Source organism: Mauremys reevesii, linkage group 6, assembly GCF_016161935.1.
Source record: "Mauremys reevesii isolate NIE-2019 linkage group 6, ASM1616193v1, whole genome shotgun sequence".
In the NCBI taxonomy this organism is placed as follows: Eukaryota; Metazoa; Chordata; order Testudines; family Geoemydidae; genus Mauremys; species Mauremys reevesii.
The window spans coordinates 2,379,151-2,398,144 of record NC_052628.1 but is presented as its reverse complement, the minus strand read 5'-3'; the positions used below and the strand labels follow the sequence as shown (position 1 = coordinate 2,398,144).

Sequence of the window (18,994 nt, the reverse complement as noted above, 5' to 3'; positions counted from 1 at the left end):
GGCACACACAGACATAAGCAATAGGTTTACAACATCCCAAATAATTACCTAAAATCTGAGATGGTATCAAGTAATTAGCAGCAGGTGAGCGATGGCCGGTCACTTCCCTGCCACTCTATTATCTAGTCTTTTTGTAACTAATTTTTACAAAACACACAGCTCATAGTGACCCCTACTGGGCCATCACTTCTCCTAACTTCAATCAACTACTTAACAAATCATTCCCAACAGTCTGAGCTGTAATAAGCTTTTATATTAAGGGCGCCCAAACTCAAGGTCTCCATCCACTTATTTTCTGTCAGTCTCCAATTGTTGACTCTTTTCTCCCCTCCTCCCATTGGCAGAGCCTGCCAGCCTGCAGCTGGTATTTGACCTTGCCTCCAGAAGCCCTGCTTGTCCAAATTAACCCTTAACTATGTGGCCTTCTATTTTATTAATTCATGGTGGGTGAATGCAACAATATGGCTGCAATTAGCTTGATCAAATTCTGGGGTAACACACCCCTCAATTCTGCAGCACCCCCTGGCTTGAAGTGGTTTCCATTATATACAGGGTCTACAGTTTATCGCTCTCAGCAGCCCCTCTACAAATCTTGTCCCAGCACCCCGCCCTAGTGGCTGAACAGCGTAACACAGCTTAGCATTGCATTACAGTGATTGTGGCAGGAGGAGAGGAAATGGATCAATGCCAGTGATGCGGAGATTGATCCAATGAGCTGTCGGTACTGAACGGCACCTTCTGCCATGTTCACTCTCAGACCAGATCTGCACCAGGAGTGCTTTGCCAGGGTGGCTATACCGGGTTACCAGTCCAGCGGAGCACCCGAGTGCAGATGGAACAAACCCGACAAGAGTGCAGTACTGCTCCTACAACAGCACTCGCACTAGGGTCCTTTGCCAGCACAGCTCTGTTGGGCCAATCACCCCCGGGCTGGTGGAGCTGTGCCAGCCAACGTGCAGTGTACACTGTGCTATTCCTGCAGCTAACAAATGCTGATTCTGTCAGCCCCACCCCTGGGAAACACAGCCACTCTGCCTTTGTCACTGCAACTCCCCGAGCCGGGGCACAGGGAGCTGAAGGGGCATCACTGACATCACCAGTAACTGAAGCCTGTCGGTGGCAGGGCAAAAAATGATATTGTCCAGGGACGTTGCTGGCCAGGAGTAGCATGGAGAGGGTTGGGCTGATCTGCCGCCCCCACCCCCCACCATGGCAAGAGCACCCTTAATGCTCATATCTGCTGCCCTGCCAACAGGGAATTCCCCAGCTGAGCCATCCATTCAGTCACAAAGCCAGACGGCACCCCCTGGCTCTCACCATCCCGCTGACATCACTCCCCCACCCCGCGGCTTCAGGCCCCTTTAGGGGGTCAGCTCCTAGCCCGTATTTTGGGAGGCACATAGCACAGCTCTGGGCACAGCCAGAAATCAACGATGATCAAGGGCTGCTGTCGCTCCCTTCCCAGGGCAGAGCAGCAGAGCCACATCATCCTGGAGCCTGAGTCCTGTCCCACCCAAAGGCAGAGGCAGGCACAGGAGCTGTTGGCTCGGCTCTTGTGCGGGCACAGGACCAGCTGGAACGGCTCTCAGCTAACTGGATATAAACAAGCACCCAGGTTGCCGGCCACCTGCTGCAGTCTGTGCCCTGGGGCGTGGACGCTGCGCTGACATTCTGCCATGTGGTCAGGAGAGGGCAGCAAAGTCCCTGTGTGCACATGCCAGCTCAGCGCAGTGCTTGATGCTACCACATACAGCTGGTGTGGACCCACAGCAGCGCCGGCCCTGCCTCACGCCCGCGTAAAGCAAACTGGAACCTCCCCGGATCCGGCTGTTACCGTCTAGCCCCAGCACAGCCCCACGCCTAATCTCATCTAACAGCGGCACAGCCCACGTTCTCTCCTCCCACTGTCCGCCTCCATCTCTGTGCAGTGCCCAGCACGAGGAGGTTCTGACTCTGACTGGAGCATCCTAACGGTATCTCCCTTCAGCTCCCAGCCCTGACACGCACAGGCATCCCACAATGTCAGACCAGGGGCATGTCCAACACACATGCCACGGGCCCCACCCTGGGCAACGTCGCCATCAGTGACACGGGCTTTAAAGGCTTATGTCGTGTTAACCCCCCTATAACAGCACAAAGGAGATTAATGCTCATCTCCTTCTGCACCAGCTAAGCGCCAGGTTAAACCCTTACCCTGTGCAACAAAACCATCAGCCTCTATGCCAAAAATGCAGGCAGGCAACCAGGGGAATGAGCCATCCTAACAGCAGCCTGGGTGCCGTGCTGTGCCATCTACCCACCACTGTTCCAGAACAGTCTGCCAGGCCCTGCTCGGGTCTCTGCTGGCAGCAGTCAAATTCAGCCCCTGCTGCTCTCCAGAGCCCGCAAGGGCCAGCAGGAGAAGATAGTTTATTCATGCAGCGGGCTGGGGACAGGGATGGTTATGGAGCCCTCCAGTAACCTATCAGCTTGAGAGGGATGGGCACTGGATCAGCCTGTTTCCCTTCCCATGGTGGAACAGCCTCACCACGTTGGAAGCACGTGCAGCACTGGCCCAGCACACTCTGTGCCCTAGAGAGAGACAGCCCCCATTGTGTCAGCACCCCATGGCCATGCTGGCTCGCCGCTGGCCTGGAGGAGCTGTTCAGCACTGCCCGAGCCCCGAGGCAGATCCCAGCACCTGAGGGGGAGAGGAAACGTGGCCCTAGGGAGAGCAGAGCAGGCCAGAGACAGGACACCTAACGTGGAAGTGCCTGGCCTGTGCACATGTGCTGCTTAGACAGATTCAGACTGGGAATAAAGTGTAAAATTTTAACAATGACGGTAATTAACACCGGGAGCAGTTTACCCAAGGGTGTGGCAGATTCTCCATCACTGGCCATTTACAAATCAAGCTGGGATGTTTCCCTAAAAGATCTGCTCTAGTTCAAACAGCAATTAATTAATTCATGGCAGTCTGAGGGGCTTGAGTTATACAGGAGGTCAGACCAGGTGGCCTCAGGGGTCCCTTTTGGCCCTGGAACCTATAAAAACCCTACGCAGACAGGGACACCGTGCCCTCCCCCCAGAGCCCCCGCATCTGTGCAGGGAGAACCCCCAGCATCCTCCATTGTTCACCTTCTTACCTTAGCAAGCACCGGAGCCACCCAGTCCCTGGGGAGAGGAATGGGACTGGGGGGCCAGCCAAGCTGCAGGTTTGCAGCCCCCTGCAGAGCCGACCTGGAGCTGCCCCCTCCTAAGGCCAAGCCCCAGCCTTCCCTGCAGCACCAGATGAGGCCCTGGGAACTGAGCGCCTGCCTGCTCTGCACCATCACTCCTTGAAGCTTACCAAGTTCTGAGCCTTGCTGATTGCCTGCGGCAGAGAGTTCCGCAGACAAATTGCACTTTGGGAAAAACGATTTCCTCCCACCGCCTTTCAGCTCCATTTCAGGGGTGGACTGATCGAACTCTACTGCAGTTCTCATTGATTAGACAGTTGCTGTCCTATCAGTTATTCGGGGTGTCAGTTTTAGCCTTCTATAGGTTTGTTCTCTTCGGATTAATGAACTGATTCATTACTTCCCTGTCCCTCTCTGTATTTTTCTTTGGTAGAGAAGCAAAACGTTTATAGGAGAACACTTAACTACTGGAGACTGTGTCTTTGTCCTTAAAAACACGAGAAATGTTACTCACTTATAAATTAGACAAGACAAAGAGTTGAAAAAATGGGGGCACAGGGACGATACTGGGGACTAGCCCCAGAGACCTGTGTTGGGGGGGGGGCGGGGTGAATCTCCCCAGTCAGTCTCACCCTATGTGCATGGAGGGGGAATATGTCCCAGAGGCACCTCAATCTAGGAGGGTCCCCCGCTTGGGAGGAGGGGGTGTCTCAACTCCCTCACTCTAGGAAGGGTCCTCCAAAGGGCAGCCCCCGCCCCCTAGCTCTCTCCCTGAGGGTGTCACCCCCTTCCTTAGAGGCTCAATCAGTGGCCCAACTGCCACTGCTTCTCACAACTGTGCCCCAGGTCCATGCTTGCGGCAGACTGGCCAGCCAGACCAGCCCCCACGCCATGGTCACACACCTGCCCCCCTCACACCACAGGCGGTCATGACTTTGATTGGCCAGGAGCCTATGCACTTCCCTCCTGATTGGCCAGGCTGCACACTCCCTCCCAGAGACCCCCTGACTCAAGAGACTCAGACCCTGCAGCTAGAGGCACCCTCCCCCAGCCCTGGGACTTCCCAACCCATGGAGCAGAGATCCCCTCTGCAGCTCCCCACACAGACCCTGTATGGCCGGCCCCAGGGAGAGCTCCTGCCCCACACTGGAAATCAGCCCACCAAGCACGGAGAGCCCTGCAGTTCCCAGCGCACCTGCCTTGTGATTCCACATGGAGCCAATTCTTTCCTCCATGCAAAACCCTTCCCCACCCCCCAAGGCAGCTAGGTCTGATCCTTGTTCTCCCCACAGCCCAGGCCCGGCATGTGCCAATGCAGAGCCATACCTGAGCAGATCCCCTCCTGCCCTGGCCTGACAATCCAGCCAGCACAGCCATGGCCTCCCTGGTCCACAAGCTCCCACCTCCATTGTGACATTCACTGAAGAGAACACGCGTACTCTGCCCTGCCCCTGCCTCTCTCCGCTGTGACATTTCTAAGCTGCCTTCACCCTGAGAACTGCTCCCCACTGCAGCCCCTGGGTGCAGCGTAGTTGGAGGAAGCTGCTACGGCTCAGACAAAGGCAGTGGAGGAGCTCGGTACCAGGAGCCAGCAACGCCCATGTTTAGTGCTGGCTCCAGCGCCAGGTCAGCAGGGAACAGGGGTTAGCACTGCAGCTTGCCCTGTCTACACTAGGTGATAACGTGTTAAAACACACACCTGTACTTCTACGGCAGGCATGGCCCAATGGATCCAGCATGCAGGCAGCCCCACTCTCCACGGCGAGGGGACAGAGGCAGGAGGCTCGGGCCATTCCTGACAGCACCGGGGCAAGCGCCCTGCAGCACACAACGCTTCACTCTAACGTAGACAGTCCAGGCGAGGGTCAGAAGAGTGTGCATAAGCCGAACACAGTGGGGCGTGGCCTACTCCCACGTCCTTTTTATTACCAAAAAATAGCTTCATTGTGCTTCAGGGCTTTGGCTAGGAAGAGTTCTTCTGCCCAAGGGCAAGTCAGAGTCCTGGGAAAGCCGTCAGAGCATAATGCTGTCCTGCTGCCCTCTGCAGGGAAGGAGATGGGGATGGCTCTAAGGATCCTGGCCACTGGTCCTCAGATAGTCCTGCAGACTCCTAGCAAGAGACTCGTCGTGTGGGAGGTTCGCCTGCTTTAGACACGACACCAGGTACAACGGGTAGGGCCTGAAAGAGACCATGGGACCGGTTAGGGAGCAAGGCCTATTTGGGTACCGTACGAAAGGACAGCTGGTGGGGGAGTGACAACAGCTGGGATGGCAGACACCCGTGACAGCGACGCTTGGCTTCTGAAACCTGCCCAAGGCGCTGTAACCGACCCACGGCAGCATTCCAGTCTGAGCTGCCTCTGGAGACGGGCACAGGCAGGAGAGAATTCCTAGCACCAGGTTCATCCCACACCAGTCTGTCCAAGCTCTTTAGTCCCAGGGCAGGAGCCGCTTCAGCTCAGACAGCAGCCCTGGGGCAAGGGGTAATTCTGGCCTCACCACATACTCCATCCTCTCCACCCAGGGCTGGCGAGACAGGCTGCGGCCACACTAGAACAAAGGTGTTTTTAACATGCTAAAATCCTAGGGCAGACAAGGCAGCCGCCATTTTAGCTTGTGCTAGTGGGTGGAGATGAACCACACTGGGGAATGTAAGGTTCACCCCCAGCAACAGGTTAGAATTACAACTTGGGCTGTCGACAGTAGCATCTTAACACCCGGTAAAAACAGCCCTTTTCCCAGTGAAGACACGGCTGTACAGGCCGCGGGGATTCCCGAGGGTGGAAGAGGGAAATAGAGGGTGTTATTAGCACGATTCATAGATTCCAAGGCCAGAAAAAACCACTATGATCTAGTCTGACCTCCTGTAGAACACAGGCCAGAGAGCTTCCCCCAGATAATTCCTAGAGCAGAGCTTTTAAAGAAACATCCAATCTTGATTTAAAAAGTGTCAGTGATGGGGAATCCCCCCATCCCTTGGTAAATTGCTCCAGGGGGTATGTCCCCTCACTGTTAGAAATAAGGGACAGCTTTTCAGTCTGACCATGTCTAGCGTCAACGACCAGCCATCGGACCGTGTTAGACCTCCCTCTGCGAGACTGAAGAGCCCAGTATTACAGATGTGCTCCCCAGGTCGGCACTTATAGACTGATCCAGTCACCCCAGAGCCTTCCCCTTTTGAAGCTAAGCAGACTGAGCTCCCTCAGTCTCACTATACGGCAGGATTTCCAACCCTTTCATCATTCATGGGGCTTTTGTCGCATCCCATTACAATTTACCAAGCTCCTTTTTGAACAGCGGGCAGCACCGGATCTGAAATCACTGGGATCCGGCTTGAAATGAAGCTGGGCTCAGGGTCCCCAGCAGAGACAGCACAGCGGTTTTGGCTGTCAGGCCCTACTCCCTGTTCCACAAGGAATCCTGTGCCCTGCTGGATCCTCCCACCTGGGGACTGACCCGCCTTCCCACCTATGGGCTCCATGCCAGCTCCCTCCCCTGCCCATAGACACACCCTCCTGAAATCCGCCTGCTGACTTCAAGCCCAACAGGGCAAAAAGACATGCAAGCAGCAGGTCCCATGCTAGCCCAGAGTGGAGGTGTGGGGCTCTCTCCATGCTCTGCTGCAGGAAATCCAGCCTGACCTGGCCCTCAAGCTCCCTTCGAGCCAGCCGGTTCCCAGGTGTCAGTCCCAAGCTACTGCTCCTGTAGGCTCTCAGGGGAGGGGTCAGCTGGCCAGTGGCACACCCTGGGATCGATGGTCCGGAGCCACCAGTGTGGGCAGCAGGTGAATGGGCTGCAGGGGTCTCGCTGGGAAATGAACGCCCCAGATGCTGTGCAGTGGGCTCAGCTCTGCACCCTGTACGGGTTGGAGGACCCGTGTGCAGGTGTGGCCCAGACAGGCGCTGAGGCCCAGAGCCGGGCAAGCCCTTCGTGCCACACAGCGCAAAGCGCTTTGGTTACCTCAACCTGGCAGCTCGCGCCTAGGCCTAGTAATAGCCGCAGCCACCAAGCACCTTACACACCTCCCCGGTGCTTCCTGCTGTCCGTCTGCCGGGGCAGCGTCCGCGTGCAACTTCTGCCAGAGAGCAGCAGCTTCCTGCCTTCGGTTCAGCTTCCATAGAGCTCGCAGCAGGTGAGAGGTGGCAGCAGGGTCACCTGCAAGACACACAGGCACCTCAGCCAACACCGGGGACTGTGCAGATTAGGGAGAGTCCTGTGGGGGTTTCTGAACCATGCAGGAGGCTGAGAGCCAGGAGCAGCACAGCTATGGGACATGGAGCCTTTCCCAGCTGGGTCACTGGCCCCCAACCCCAGCCCCGGGCTGACAGGCCAGCACCTTTCACCAGGACAGTTTGCCATGGAAACCAAAAGCACTCTGGTGTATTCAGCCAGGCCTGGTCTGACTGGGCTAGAGGCGGCCTTGCTGAATGGCACTGCAGCTGGGAGGGAACCCAGGGGATTGTCAAACCAGTTCCAGTGGGAGAGCGTCACGATAACTTAGCAGGCTCCATGGCTTATTGGCTACTACAGAGCGGCTTAGCTTCCTGGGCCCAGAGCGCCAGGAAGTCAGAGCAGGCCACAGGCTACACCCCCCCCCCCAGCAATACGAGCCTCTAGTACCTGGGCAAACTTGCAAACTGTGCTGGAAATTCATCAAAGCTTCTTTGTCCCGACCCAGCTCCTGGAACTGGGAGCCTCGCCCGAGGAGAGCCAGCAACCTGATCTTCTGGAGCACCTTTGCCTCTGGCAGGGCCTCTGCCATCTCCTCACTGCTATGGATGCTGGCTGGCATGGAAAGAACACCCCACACGTGGCTGTGGTGTCTGCTGGGCAGCGCTCCCCATATCCCCAGGCTGGCAGCGCCGGCCTGTGGCTATTTCCTACTTCCCTACCCCTTTGAAAGCTCTGCTGGGAGGGCAGCACTGGCTCCCAGCTGAACACGGTGCAGCAAAAAGGCTTCCGGTGTGGATCTTAACAGGCAAGAGGCTGGGGTCACAGGAAGGCCTGTCCAAGAGACTGGGCAGGGGACCTCCCTGAAGGGAAGGGGCCCAGGAGAGGCCGCAGGGCAAAGGCAGGGAAGAGTCCAAAGCAGTTTCCTGTGCAGGATCAGCTGTGACTTAACAGTGGCCAGCAGAGGGAAAACGTGGCTTGGGCTCTTGTGATTCCTCATGGTGTGTAAAGAGACTCTGCCAGGGGAGAAGCTACCTGCTGGTTTGCACCGAGACTCTATCGGGAATGACAAGTCTGGCGTTTGCCTGGAGAGCTCCTTGAAGACCCCTGAGAAGTGGGCTGGGTGCTCCCCCTGCCCTTCACTGAAGAGGGAGGGGAGCTGAATGAACAGCAAAAGCTGCTCGTTAGCCTTTGGAATGAACATCATTAAGGGTTTCAATCAGCCTGACTGAAGAGCCCTTCCCCGCACAGATCCTGCAGGGATGGAGGCACATAAGGACCAGCCACAATTATCTCATAACCGGGCTAATTCTCCAGGAAAAGCCACTTAAAGACCTAACCCCAATCGGTTCCCTGGAACCTGGACTCTCCCCATGTCTCCTCAAGCCACAGCTGTTGAACTGTCCTTAGCGGGTGGTTGAAAACGCAGGCAAAGAGCAGAGCTGAGCTTCTCCCACCCCACCAGCCAGTCTCTGCCAACGCTCCAGAGCAGATCATGGCTCAGGGCAAGGAGCCAGGTACTTTCCTGCTGGGCGTGGAGCCTTGTTTAATCCCCCTATCGCTACTGAGCGTTACCATGGCGCTTTCCACGTTCAGAGCCCCGGCCAGGCACTAGCCAGCCCCCAGGCTGGTCCCTCCCACGCAGGAACCGCAGCGGGCGGGCTGGGCTGAACCATACCTGCGCTCACGAGCTGGACTCTCAGGAGGACATTAAGGCACCTGCAGGGGAAAGGTCTAAGTCATTGCTGTGCCATTTCCCAGTAGGTGTGGTCACATCAAAGCCATGTGTCGGCCCAGCCCAGCGTGAGAGTGCCACAGCCAACACCGCTGAGCTCTAGGCTGCCCCAGAGCCACTGCACGGGGGGCCCCGCACCTCCCACCCCAGGCCCTGGCTGCAAATGGCCCCACAGCTCCCCTCCACGGCAGATGGAGTCACCTGGTAAACCGTGTTATGGCCTCCTTGCTCTCCCCCAGCCTGGCCCAAGCCCAGCCCTGGTGCAGATACGCAGCCGCCCTCCACACGATGCAGCGCAGGCTCTCTCTCTGCTGGGGCGGGATGCCAGGCGAAGGCGAGCCTGCCCTGCCTGGCGCCTCCCATTCGATCCGCAGCGTCTCTGGGATCAGGTCATCCGTTCGACTGATGATCTCCTCACACACAGCTATGGCGTCCTGGTACCTGCCAAGCTGCTCGAGGGCGGACGCAGCTTCCAGGAACACCTCCGGGATCCTGGGCAGAGCTGACCTGCCGTGCAGGGGCACCTGGGCAGCGAGAGCAACAGCGTCACCCTCAGCACCCGCGGCGCCACCTAGAGGACCGGGGGCAGAGTGCGCCACCCGGCACTTGGGGGGGGGCACCTCACGGGGCTCAGCAGCAGCCACTCCACAGGCTGAGCAAGGAGCAAGTGTCACAGGCTCCAATGGCCTCCAGCCAGGGGCTTCCGAAGCCAGCGGAGAAGTGGGGCCACAGCTCTCTCATTCACACAGCCCTAGGCCAGAGCTCTCGCGCAGTGCGCGCCTCGGCCTGGCCGGAAGAGGTGCCGAGTGCTCACAGCTGCAGGGCAGGCACACAGCCTCTGGGTGTCTCACGACACCCAAATTTAGAGTCCAGTTTGAAAACATGGGGGCGGGGCCCATATACTGTGTGGGTGAGCCTCCCCCCCATCCATTCCACACGGCCTCTCGAACCCCAGGCCAGGCTGTTAGCCTTTACTCTGCCCCCTCATGCTCTGCGGCTCGGGATGCCCTCCAGGGAGAGGCGGGGGCTCGGTCCCTGCAGAGACTCCGGGGCAGTAGAGGAGATGCTAGTTGGAGGGATGCAGGGAGCTTCCCTGCCAAATCCCAGGGAGTCCTAGGACGGGAACCCAGTCACCCCAACACACCATGTGGATTCCTTCCCAAGAGGCTTACCTGGTGCTGCGGCCCCTCCTGCAGCAGAGCCAGAAGATCCAGGTAATGCTCCACTGCCTCAGCCACCCTGCGACAGAGAGCAACGTGAGGAGGTACCTCAGGCAGCAGCCTGGCCCTTGGGGGACAGGGACGACCCCAAGGAGAGCAGCAGCCAGCAGGCCCAGGCCTGACAAGTGCCAGCAGAGCTGTGCAGGCAGCCTCCTGCTCAACTCTAGCCAGTGGTACTGGTCCCCGCCTGCAGGGGGGTAACTGCTGCTCTGTCACCACCAGAGCCAAGGGCGATGCTGAACAGGGGTTTACTGGGCGCCCAGAGAAGGGAGGGTCCCAGGTGAGCAGGGGGTGGGGAGTGCTTTACCTGCCAGCCTGGAGGCATCGCTGCGCCAGCAGGTACTTCACTTCCGACGGGTGGCTGCGGCTGAACAGGGATGCCAGGGCCGGGGTGTGAACAAGGAGCTCCGTTCGGATTAGAAAGCAAGGATCGATGGAGACAGCCTCCTGAGCGGGGGTCTCCAGAGCCTGCAGGGGGGAGGAGAAACAGACCACATGGTAGATCCCTGCTGGCATTCCTAGGGAGCTGCAGTCAGTTCACCTACAGACATCCCGGTCCAGCCAGTCTATATCGTGCACTGCTCCAGCACCATCCCTCTCACAACCTCCCACCGCTGAAACGCAGCCACCTCTGGGGTGGAGAACAGAGGCAAGCGCCTCAGTGTGGAGAGGACACAGGCAAACTCCCGTGTTGGGGGATCTCTAATGGCCACTCAGAGCAGAGAGAATTAAAGATCAGTGCTCCCAGAGCAGCCTGGGACAGTTCCCCCTTGGAAGGGCAGTGGGCTTGGTCAGCCCTGTCCCGTGTTGTCAGGAGCTCGGGAAATCTGTCTTCAGTCCCACATTTGCACTTCATTACAAACCAGGAGCTGGAAAATTAACTGTCTACTACGTGCCCAGTGAGACGCCCATGCTACACGTGCCCCCTCACCACCACACGCCTGCCACCTCCTAGTTAATACACTTGGTGAGATGTACCTTGCTCCTGCAGCGGGTCAAACAGCCCAACCCCTGAATACCCACCACTGGCCAGCGTCCACCTGCTGAGCAGGGTGCATCAGGCAGCAGGGCTCCCCCATTTCTAACCTGGGTGCTGGAGGCCCAGCATGCCTCAGGTCGTGCCTGCAGCAGCCACCACTGGGCTCTGAGTGGCCAGGCCGACCCCGCCCCGCCGCAGGGGTAGAGTTCATGTTGGAGGTGCGGGGTGCAGGAGGCTCTGCACAGGCACAGCTGGACCAGAGACATCAGTGCAGCCACCTGGTTTGTGATGCTTCACCTTGGGAACAGACAAACCTTGTACAGCAGAGCCAGGGCCTCCAACTCTGCGTCCGTCTCCCCCAGCTGGCGGTACACCAGCGCCGCCTGGGACAGGGCAGAGAGGCACTGGAAATCCACCTGCAGCGCCCGCTTCAAGTGCTGAAGAGCCGTCTGAGGCTTGCCCTGGGGGCGGGAGAGAATCACACGCAGCATAATCAGTCACTGCTGACATGGCTGGAATATCACCTGGAAAAAAACCTTCCAGGGAACCTGATCGCTGCCTGAGGAGGTCGCCCTGCCCCCAAAGACCGGACTTGAGAGCCAGAAAAGCCCTGCTGGATCTGCCAGTCCTTCTCCCGGGCACCAAGGCAGATTGCTCCCCGCTGGTGTCTGGGTCAGTGCCCCCGAGCAGACCCCCCATACAGACAGCACCGGAGGAGGGGGGGTTCAGCACAATCCCCAAGGGGCCGTTTGCACATGGGCTCCTACCAGTCATGTGTTACCAGGGTAACTGCACCTCTGAGCATCCTTCTCGGGTCTCAGGCCTGGCAACTGACACCTCCCCCCTTTTATCTGTTTCGTGTTCCTTTCATCCCTCTGTGCCCAGCACTGGCAGAACAGCCGTGTCCCTGGGGCCTAGAAGCAGGCCAATGTCCTCTAATCGCCTCCCCTAATGTCTGTTTGGACGTTGCTTATCAAGATCCATTATGTTGCTTCCTTGCTTGTTTTTCCAACAGCCCACTATAAACTTCGATCAATACATACCGGCAGCTCTAGCCCACAGTTCTCCAGTGACTCCAGGTCACTCACAGCTCCCTCTTCCCAACCGGTACTCTGCCCCTCCTCTTCCACTGGGATGGCTCCCTCTGTGCCGGGCCCTTGCAGGGCACCAGTGCTCACCTCCCATCGAGCTGGGCTTGCACTCACACCCCTGCCACGGGGCAGGGGGTATTCAGGAGGCAGCAGACACTGGCTGGTGCAGCCAGTCTTGTTGTGGGAAACTAAGGCAGCAGCTTCCCAAGGAGGCTGGGGGCCCTGCACCCCTCATCCAGTGCAGCACACATGTACAGAACAGACGTGCACCCAGTCTCCTCCCACGCCGGCTCTGCTCAGGGCGATGGAGGCACTGGCCCTTGGACCCTCCCTGCCCCCGGCTAGAGGGAGACAGGTCCCATCTTGTTACCATTTGCTGAGTGCAGCAGCCGATGGAGGTGTAGATCTGGGCCAGGACCCTCTTGGAGCAGAACCCGGATGCGGCTGCCTGGAGCAGGGAGAGAGCGGTGGGGAGATTTCCAGCCTCCAGGCCCTGTAAACCTGAAACACACACACAAAACGTTCACTCTGCTCCACCTCCTTCGCCCCCATAGGCTCTGCTTTTCACGCTATCCCGCGGGCCTGGAACGGCGCCGTGACCAGCACTCCCTGCACCCCCTCCCATCTGGTCCCACACAGCATTCCTGCTTCAACAACCCTCCCCACTCAGTGCATGTCCCACACCACGTTATAGCCGTCTGCGCCATACCCTGCCATTGCCATGGGACTGCGACCTCCCCAACCCTGGCAGCTCACTACGCAGCACCATGCACGTGCTATGGGAACATCGCTGCCATTGCAACGAGGATTGCCAAGAGCCAGCCAGGCTGAGCAGGGGCATACCAATCCCAGGAGGATTCATATTCCCCTGCAGAGCCTTAGCCGAGATGCTGCCGGGGAGCAGGCAGGCAGGGTCAGCCAGGACTGTGCTGGGGCTCGGGGTGAGAGCTGAAGCCTGCAGCTCAGTGGGATCATTCCGACTCTGGTCTCCAGACCTGCCCCCTTCTCAGTCACTAACTGAAAAGCTCCACTTGCGTCTGGGCCACTGGCCAGGAAGCCGCCTTGGGACAGTCATTTATTGTGATCTATTTATGCATTCAACTCCTCACACGCTAGGCATCATCCTGCCTGGGCACTACCCCACCTGCCTCCCAATTAACATCTGTCCCACACCCTCCCTCTCTTCCTGAGGGCACAGCAACCTGGGAATTTTCCAGCTATAATGCTAACCCCTGGGCAGTGCTGGGTCTTCTGGGCCTCTGGCCGGGAGCTCCACAGGGAACGGACTCTGCTGGGAGTCTGACATGTTTTATATAGTGTGTGACAGCACTGACTACCTCCCTCGCTAGCCGTCTCAACCCTCCCTCCTGACTCTTTCAGGTAGCAGGTGGAACTCCGCCCTTGGGCCCAGTACAGTTTCCTAGGACTTGGAATACACCAAGGGAAAGCCATCTGCATCCCCCTCTACACCAGGGTTATGCGGGGGAGGCTTGCCCTCTGTCTGCATACAGAAGTGCAACCAGTGGAAAGGACAGGCCCCAACCTTAGCGTGGAACATGGCATGCTGGGACATGTAGTTCTCCCTACCTGTTTAACACACAGAGGCATTGCCATCAACTGGCTGCCCAGAGTGAGCAGTGGGAGGGGCACCCTCTGAGCAGTGCCGGACATGGCTTCAATCACACTGCAGTGAAACTTAACCAAGAAGTCGCAAAGCTGGCTCCCAGGTGCACTGTAACCCATTCTGAACTCACCATGAGCCCCCTGCTAGCCTTCAGCCTGATATGGGGCCCTTTCTCATCCCAGCACAGCTGAAGAATGGGGCAGGCATATGGGGAGGCCCTATGACGCTGCAGGGCAGAGCTGAGCCAGGGAGCAGGTCACAGGGGGAGACGAGGAACCCCATGACGCTGCAGGGCAGAGCTGAGCGAGGTAGTGAGTCACTGGGAAAGACGGGGGGCCCCATGACATTGCAGGCCAGGGCTGAACCGGGGCCTGAACCCAGGTTACTGGGAGAGACTGGGGGCCTTGTGATGCTGCAGGGCAGGACTGAGCCAGGAACTGAAGTAGGGAATTTACATGCACATCTGAGAAGATATTGGCATTTATAGACTCTCCCCAGGTTACGCAAACCCGCACTTGCAGAAAAAGTTCCCTAAGTGTTTTGTTTGTTGTTTTTGGCGTAATTGTCAGGTATACATCCCTGACTTACGCAAGGCGTTCTGGAATGCAACGCCTTGTGTAAGTCGGGGAGCGTCTGTATTCTGCAATTCTAACTCAAATAAGAACATGAAGAGCAGGAAACACGTTTCCTTCAGGAGCAAGGCTGGTTGCTCAGCTCCTGCACCCACCCCAGGGAAGGGAATGGCTGAGGGAACTCCAGCTGGTGACAGCACAGTGCTGGCAGACTCGGATGGCAGTAGGGCCAGGAGGGTGGCTGGCACTGCAAGGGGAGGAGCAGCAGCACCCCGCCTGGGGCTGGAGACGGCACCTCTAACATACCTTGCAGGAAGGCAGCCGAGGTCCACAGTATCTCTTTCAAGTCCTTGGTGCTCTGCACCACGAGGGGCGACGTGTCTCCCTCAACAGGCACATTCCATGCCTTGAGAAGTGCAAGGAGCTCATTCTCACCCCCATGGGCAGAAGGCAGAGGGTCCTGCGAAAGGGGCGGGGAGAGAACGTCAGCGGGTTACTTAGCATTGGAGGCACCAATCTCAGGGACCAGAGAAAGAGCAGGTCTGGGGGCTGTATTGTGCCTCTTGAGCCTTTAGACTGAGCTCCATGTGCCCGGACCACGCCCCACCGCATCCTTCCTCTGGCCTCTTTCCTGCAGCGATTCGCACACTCGCTCTGGCAGCAGCAAGCTTCTTCCCACCTCCTGCTGCACTAGATCAGACCATCAGTCTGGTATCCTGCCTCCCTGCCCCGGATGAGCTCAGTGCGTTTCCAGGGCTGCCCCTAGCACACCAGCATGCACGGGCAATCCAGTTGGAACATGAGAGAATCCCAGAGGAGAGATCCTTTGTTCCACGAGCCCTGTGTGTGCGAGATACCCAGACTCCCCAGCTCACCCCTATTGACACAGCCTCTCTGCTGGAAGAAAAGCCCTCGCCGCCTTTCCAGTCAGCAGGAAACGGTTACCTCTGAATCCCAGTCAGCAACTCACTCGCTACAGAAACTGCAGGTCTGCTTACGAACTTCCTTTCCAGTTTGCTTGGCGACCCTGCCAGGGATCTCACTGCACTGGGCGTTAAGAGCCCACAGCAGAAGAGGACTGTTTGAGAGTCATTCAGTGCACTTCGGGCGTTAGGAGAAAGTTCTAGTACCAGTGAGAGAATTATTCATGCTGAATGGGGAGTGCATAGATGGGCTCGAGTCTTTTGTTGACACAGCACTTTATGCTGGATGGTTTTATGACAAATATTCATACCAACTTGGCCCTCTCTCACAGACCTGTGGGCATTTATTTAGGCCTGCATAGATACTGCTCTAGTGTATGCTACAGCCATTCAGAACTCACTGTAACAGCAGGAAATCAAACTCAGATCCTCTTGGTCTGAAAACAGACCCCTAGCACATGAACTAGTTGTGCATGGGTTCTGCTCTCAACATGCAGGTCCGAGACTGTCCTAGACAGGGTGGAATACACACCTGGCCAGCTCATAGGCATGACATGGGTAACCAGATTCATGATCCTGGGTGCAAAGTGATACCTGCAAGGGGCAGAATGGAATCCTTCCCCTCCAGTATGGGCAGCATCACATTAGTGCTCAGGTGCTATACCGGGGCTGGGATTTAAGCTTTCCTCTAAAGCATCAGGTAGTGGCCACTACGTGACTCAGGATATGAGATATGAGAGACCCATGGCACAGTGCAGTACAGCAAATCTCCCGTACGCCAGCCAGCGGCTAGGTCCCTGCCCCAGCACTGATCCGCCGGGGGAGAGGCCCCGTGGCGTTACCTTGGTGTCACTCAGGAGCCGGAAGAGACCAGTGACGCTCCCCAGGCAGTTTGCTGCCAGCCATACCGCCCCCTGCAGAGCACCTAGTCGATGCAGAGGCGCACACAGCTCTTCCGTGGTCACATCCTGCAGCACTTTCTGCCAGAGCTCCTCAGTGCTGAGATCCTGCCCAGACACCCCACAAGCCTCCAGCACTAGACAAGGAAAACAGTCACAGGATAATGGGTCAGTCTGCTCAGCAACTGATCCTGTTCCAGCAGCCTGACAGAGCCTTAGCAAAAGAGAGGCCCTGCCTTGGGAAGGGACTAGACATGGCCTGGAGCAGTGCAAGCGCCATTAACTCTAGGAGCAGCACAGAAGAGCTTTCTACCTGCTATGGTCCAGAGGACGAGCACCCCAAAAGGGGAGAGGGGAACAAGGGCTCTCCCACGCAGGCATTGAGGAATGATGAGTGCTCACATTATCAACATTCGGTTGTATCCCAGCCCCCGAGTCAAAGCCGCAACATTAGCTTTGCCGACTCCTGCTAAACACTCACGTCTGCCAGGAGGGAACACACTTGAACGCTATCAGAGTCTCCCTCCCTGAATTTCAGCCCATTTCTCTTAGGCACCCTCAATCCCAAATCACTGTAAGTAAGTTAGGAACACTTCTGTTTGCACTGTGCTACTCTCTCGGGCTCTTTGGGATTTTTTAAGCTTTTCTGTTCCCCTTGGAAGCCCCAAGTCTCCAGACTCCAGCACACACAGAACACTGCAGCTGCCACCTTCACTCACCCCTAGCCTCAGACAGCTGCCAATGCCATTCATATGAGAGTACAGAGAAATCACCCCTCCCTGGCCTTGCTCCAGCCAGCCTAGTGACCTTGCCTCTCAGACACATGGGACGTTTTCCTTACCCCTAATGAGCCCATGGTTGATTCTTTCTGCTTCTCCCTCGACGAGGCCATCGGACTCACTAACAGCAAAGAGCAGGGAGTTGTAGAGAACAGTAAGCTCCAGAGAAAGGCTGGGGAGAGCAGCCGGCAGCCCTGTAGTTAGAGAGCAATGCAACAAGAGGCTAGCTGGATGCATGAACGGTGTATCGAACAACAATCCCTATCCAAGATTTCATCAGGCTGCCCTGCACCAGCAATTGATAGTTCCTGCTCTGGTCCTCAATACACTGCCTCAGCCCTAGAATCACATAGAAGGGAACAGCATCAGGCAGGTATAAGAGCGTAGGTTACCTCCAGAATCTGGAAGTGTCAGGCTGTCTGCCTATGCCTCCGTTTTCTTCCAACTGGTTAGGTATTCCGGGGTTTTAGTCCTCAGGGACAAAAATTAGAGTCTTTTCAGCCATTCTAGCAGAGCATCAACAGACACTTGGCCTCCAGGGTGTGGGTCGTGGATTCCATACACTCTCTCTAGTGGTGCTGTCGGGGGACACCGACCCTGGGACAGCAGTGGGACTTATTCCCAAGAGTGACCTGCCCAGATGTCTGCCAGAACCACTGGCTCCTTCATAGAATCTCAGGGTTGGAAGGGACCTCAGGAGGTATCTAGTCCCACCCCCTGCTCAAAGCAGGACCAACCCCAACTAAATCATCCCAGCCAGGGCTTTGTCAAGCCTGACCTTAAAAACCTCTAAGGAAGGAGATTCCACCACCTCCCTAGGGAACCCATTCAAGTGCTTCACCACCCTCCGAGTCAAAAAGTGTTTCCTAATATCCAACCTAGACCTCCTCCACTGCAACTTGAGACCATTGCTCCTTGTTCTGTCATCTGCCACCTCTGAGAACAGCCGAGCTCCATCCTCTCTGGAACCCCCTTCAGGGAGTTGAAAGCAGCTATCAAATCCCCCCGCACTCCCCGGGTTCCCAACACCCGCACTCCCTGCAGGAAACCTGCCTCCTCAGCCAGCTGCTGGCCCCCCCCCGGGCTCTCCCTGGAGCCGAGCCACCAGCCCGGCCCCGGTGCCAGGCGGGCGAGGCTGCCCGGTCCCCAGGCCAGGGGTCACCCGCGGTGGGTCTCTGGGGACGGGCCCGCGCTGGGGTCGGTGCCGGCCCGGCTGCGGGGGGTGAGCAGCACCCAGCGGCGCTGCCCCGAGACCGGCCGCCGGGCCGGGCCCCGCGCGGAGCCCCGGGCCGGGCCCGCTCCGCTCCTACCTTGGATCTTCCGGAGCAGCGAGTCGAAGGCGAGTCGGCAGCGCCGCGCCGCCTGCTGCGCCGCGCGGCCCGGGCCCGAGGAGCGGCTGGCCTGCAAGGAGGAAGCCGCGGTCAGGGTCCCGGTCCCGGTCCCGCTCCCGCCGGCCGGGCCAGGGGTCCCGCCCCGGCCCGCGCCGCCCCCGCCCGGGCCCCGGCCCCGCCTACCCGCCAGCCCCGGCCAGCCCGTCGTTCTCCTCCGTCCACGCGCGCAGGCAGCCGGCCCCCGCCGGGGCCTCGCGCCGGGCCCGCTTCGAGCCGCGGGGCCGGCTCCGCTCGCCGGAGCGCGCCCGGCCGCGGGGATGGAGCCGCTGCGCCATCTCCCCCTCGGCCACGCCCCCTCGCCGCGGATTGGCCCCCGGCCTTCGGGGCCGGAAGTGCCGGTTGCTAAGGGAGCGGCGAAGCGGAAGGTTGGACGTGGCTCTTGCGTCTCCGGCGTGGGGAGCGCGAGGCGCAAGGTAACGGGCGGAGGCGGAGTCCGCCCTGGCTGGGCGTGGT

The 18,994-nt window shown here is 58.2% G+C and overlaps 1 protein-coding gene across 1 annotated transcript; it reads right to left on the bottom strand.

The window, feature by feature from the left end:
* Nucleotides 1-599: 599 nt before the first annotated feature.
* Nucleotides 600-18,853, bottom strand: FANCG (FA complementation group G). The gene is given in 15 exon segments (XM_039543170.1): nt 600-5,337; nt 7,181-7,313; nt 7,779-7,943; nt 9,007-9,047; nt 9,265-9,587; nt 10,236-10,302; nt 10,591-10,751; nt 11,577-11,723; nt 12,724-12,854; nt 14,856-15,009; nt 16,315-16,508; nt 17,213-17,344; nt 18,461-18,551; nt 18,665-18,672; nt 18,675-18,853. Coding segments are annotated over 15 exon segments (2,001 nt in total). The 5' UTR covers nt 18,817-18,853; the 3' UTR covers nt 600-5,225.
* Between the last annotated feature and the right edge of the window lie 141 nt (nt 18,854-18,994).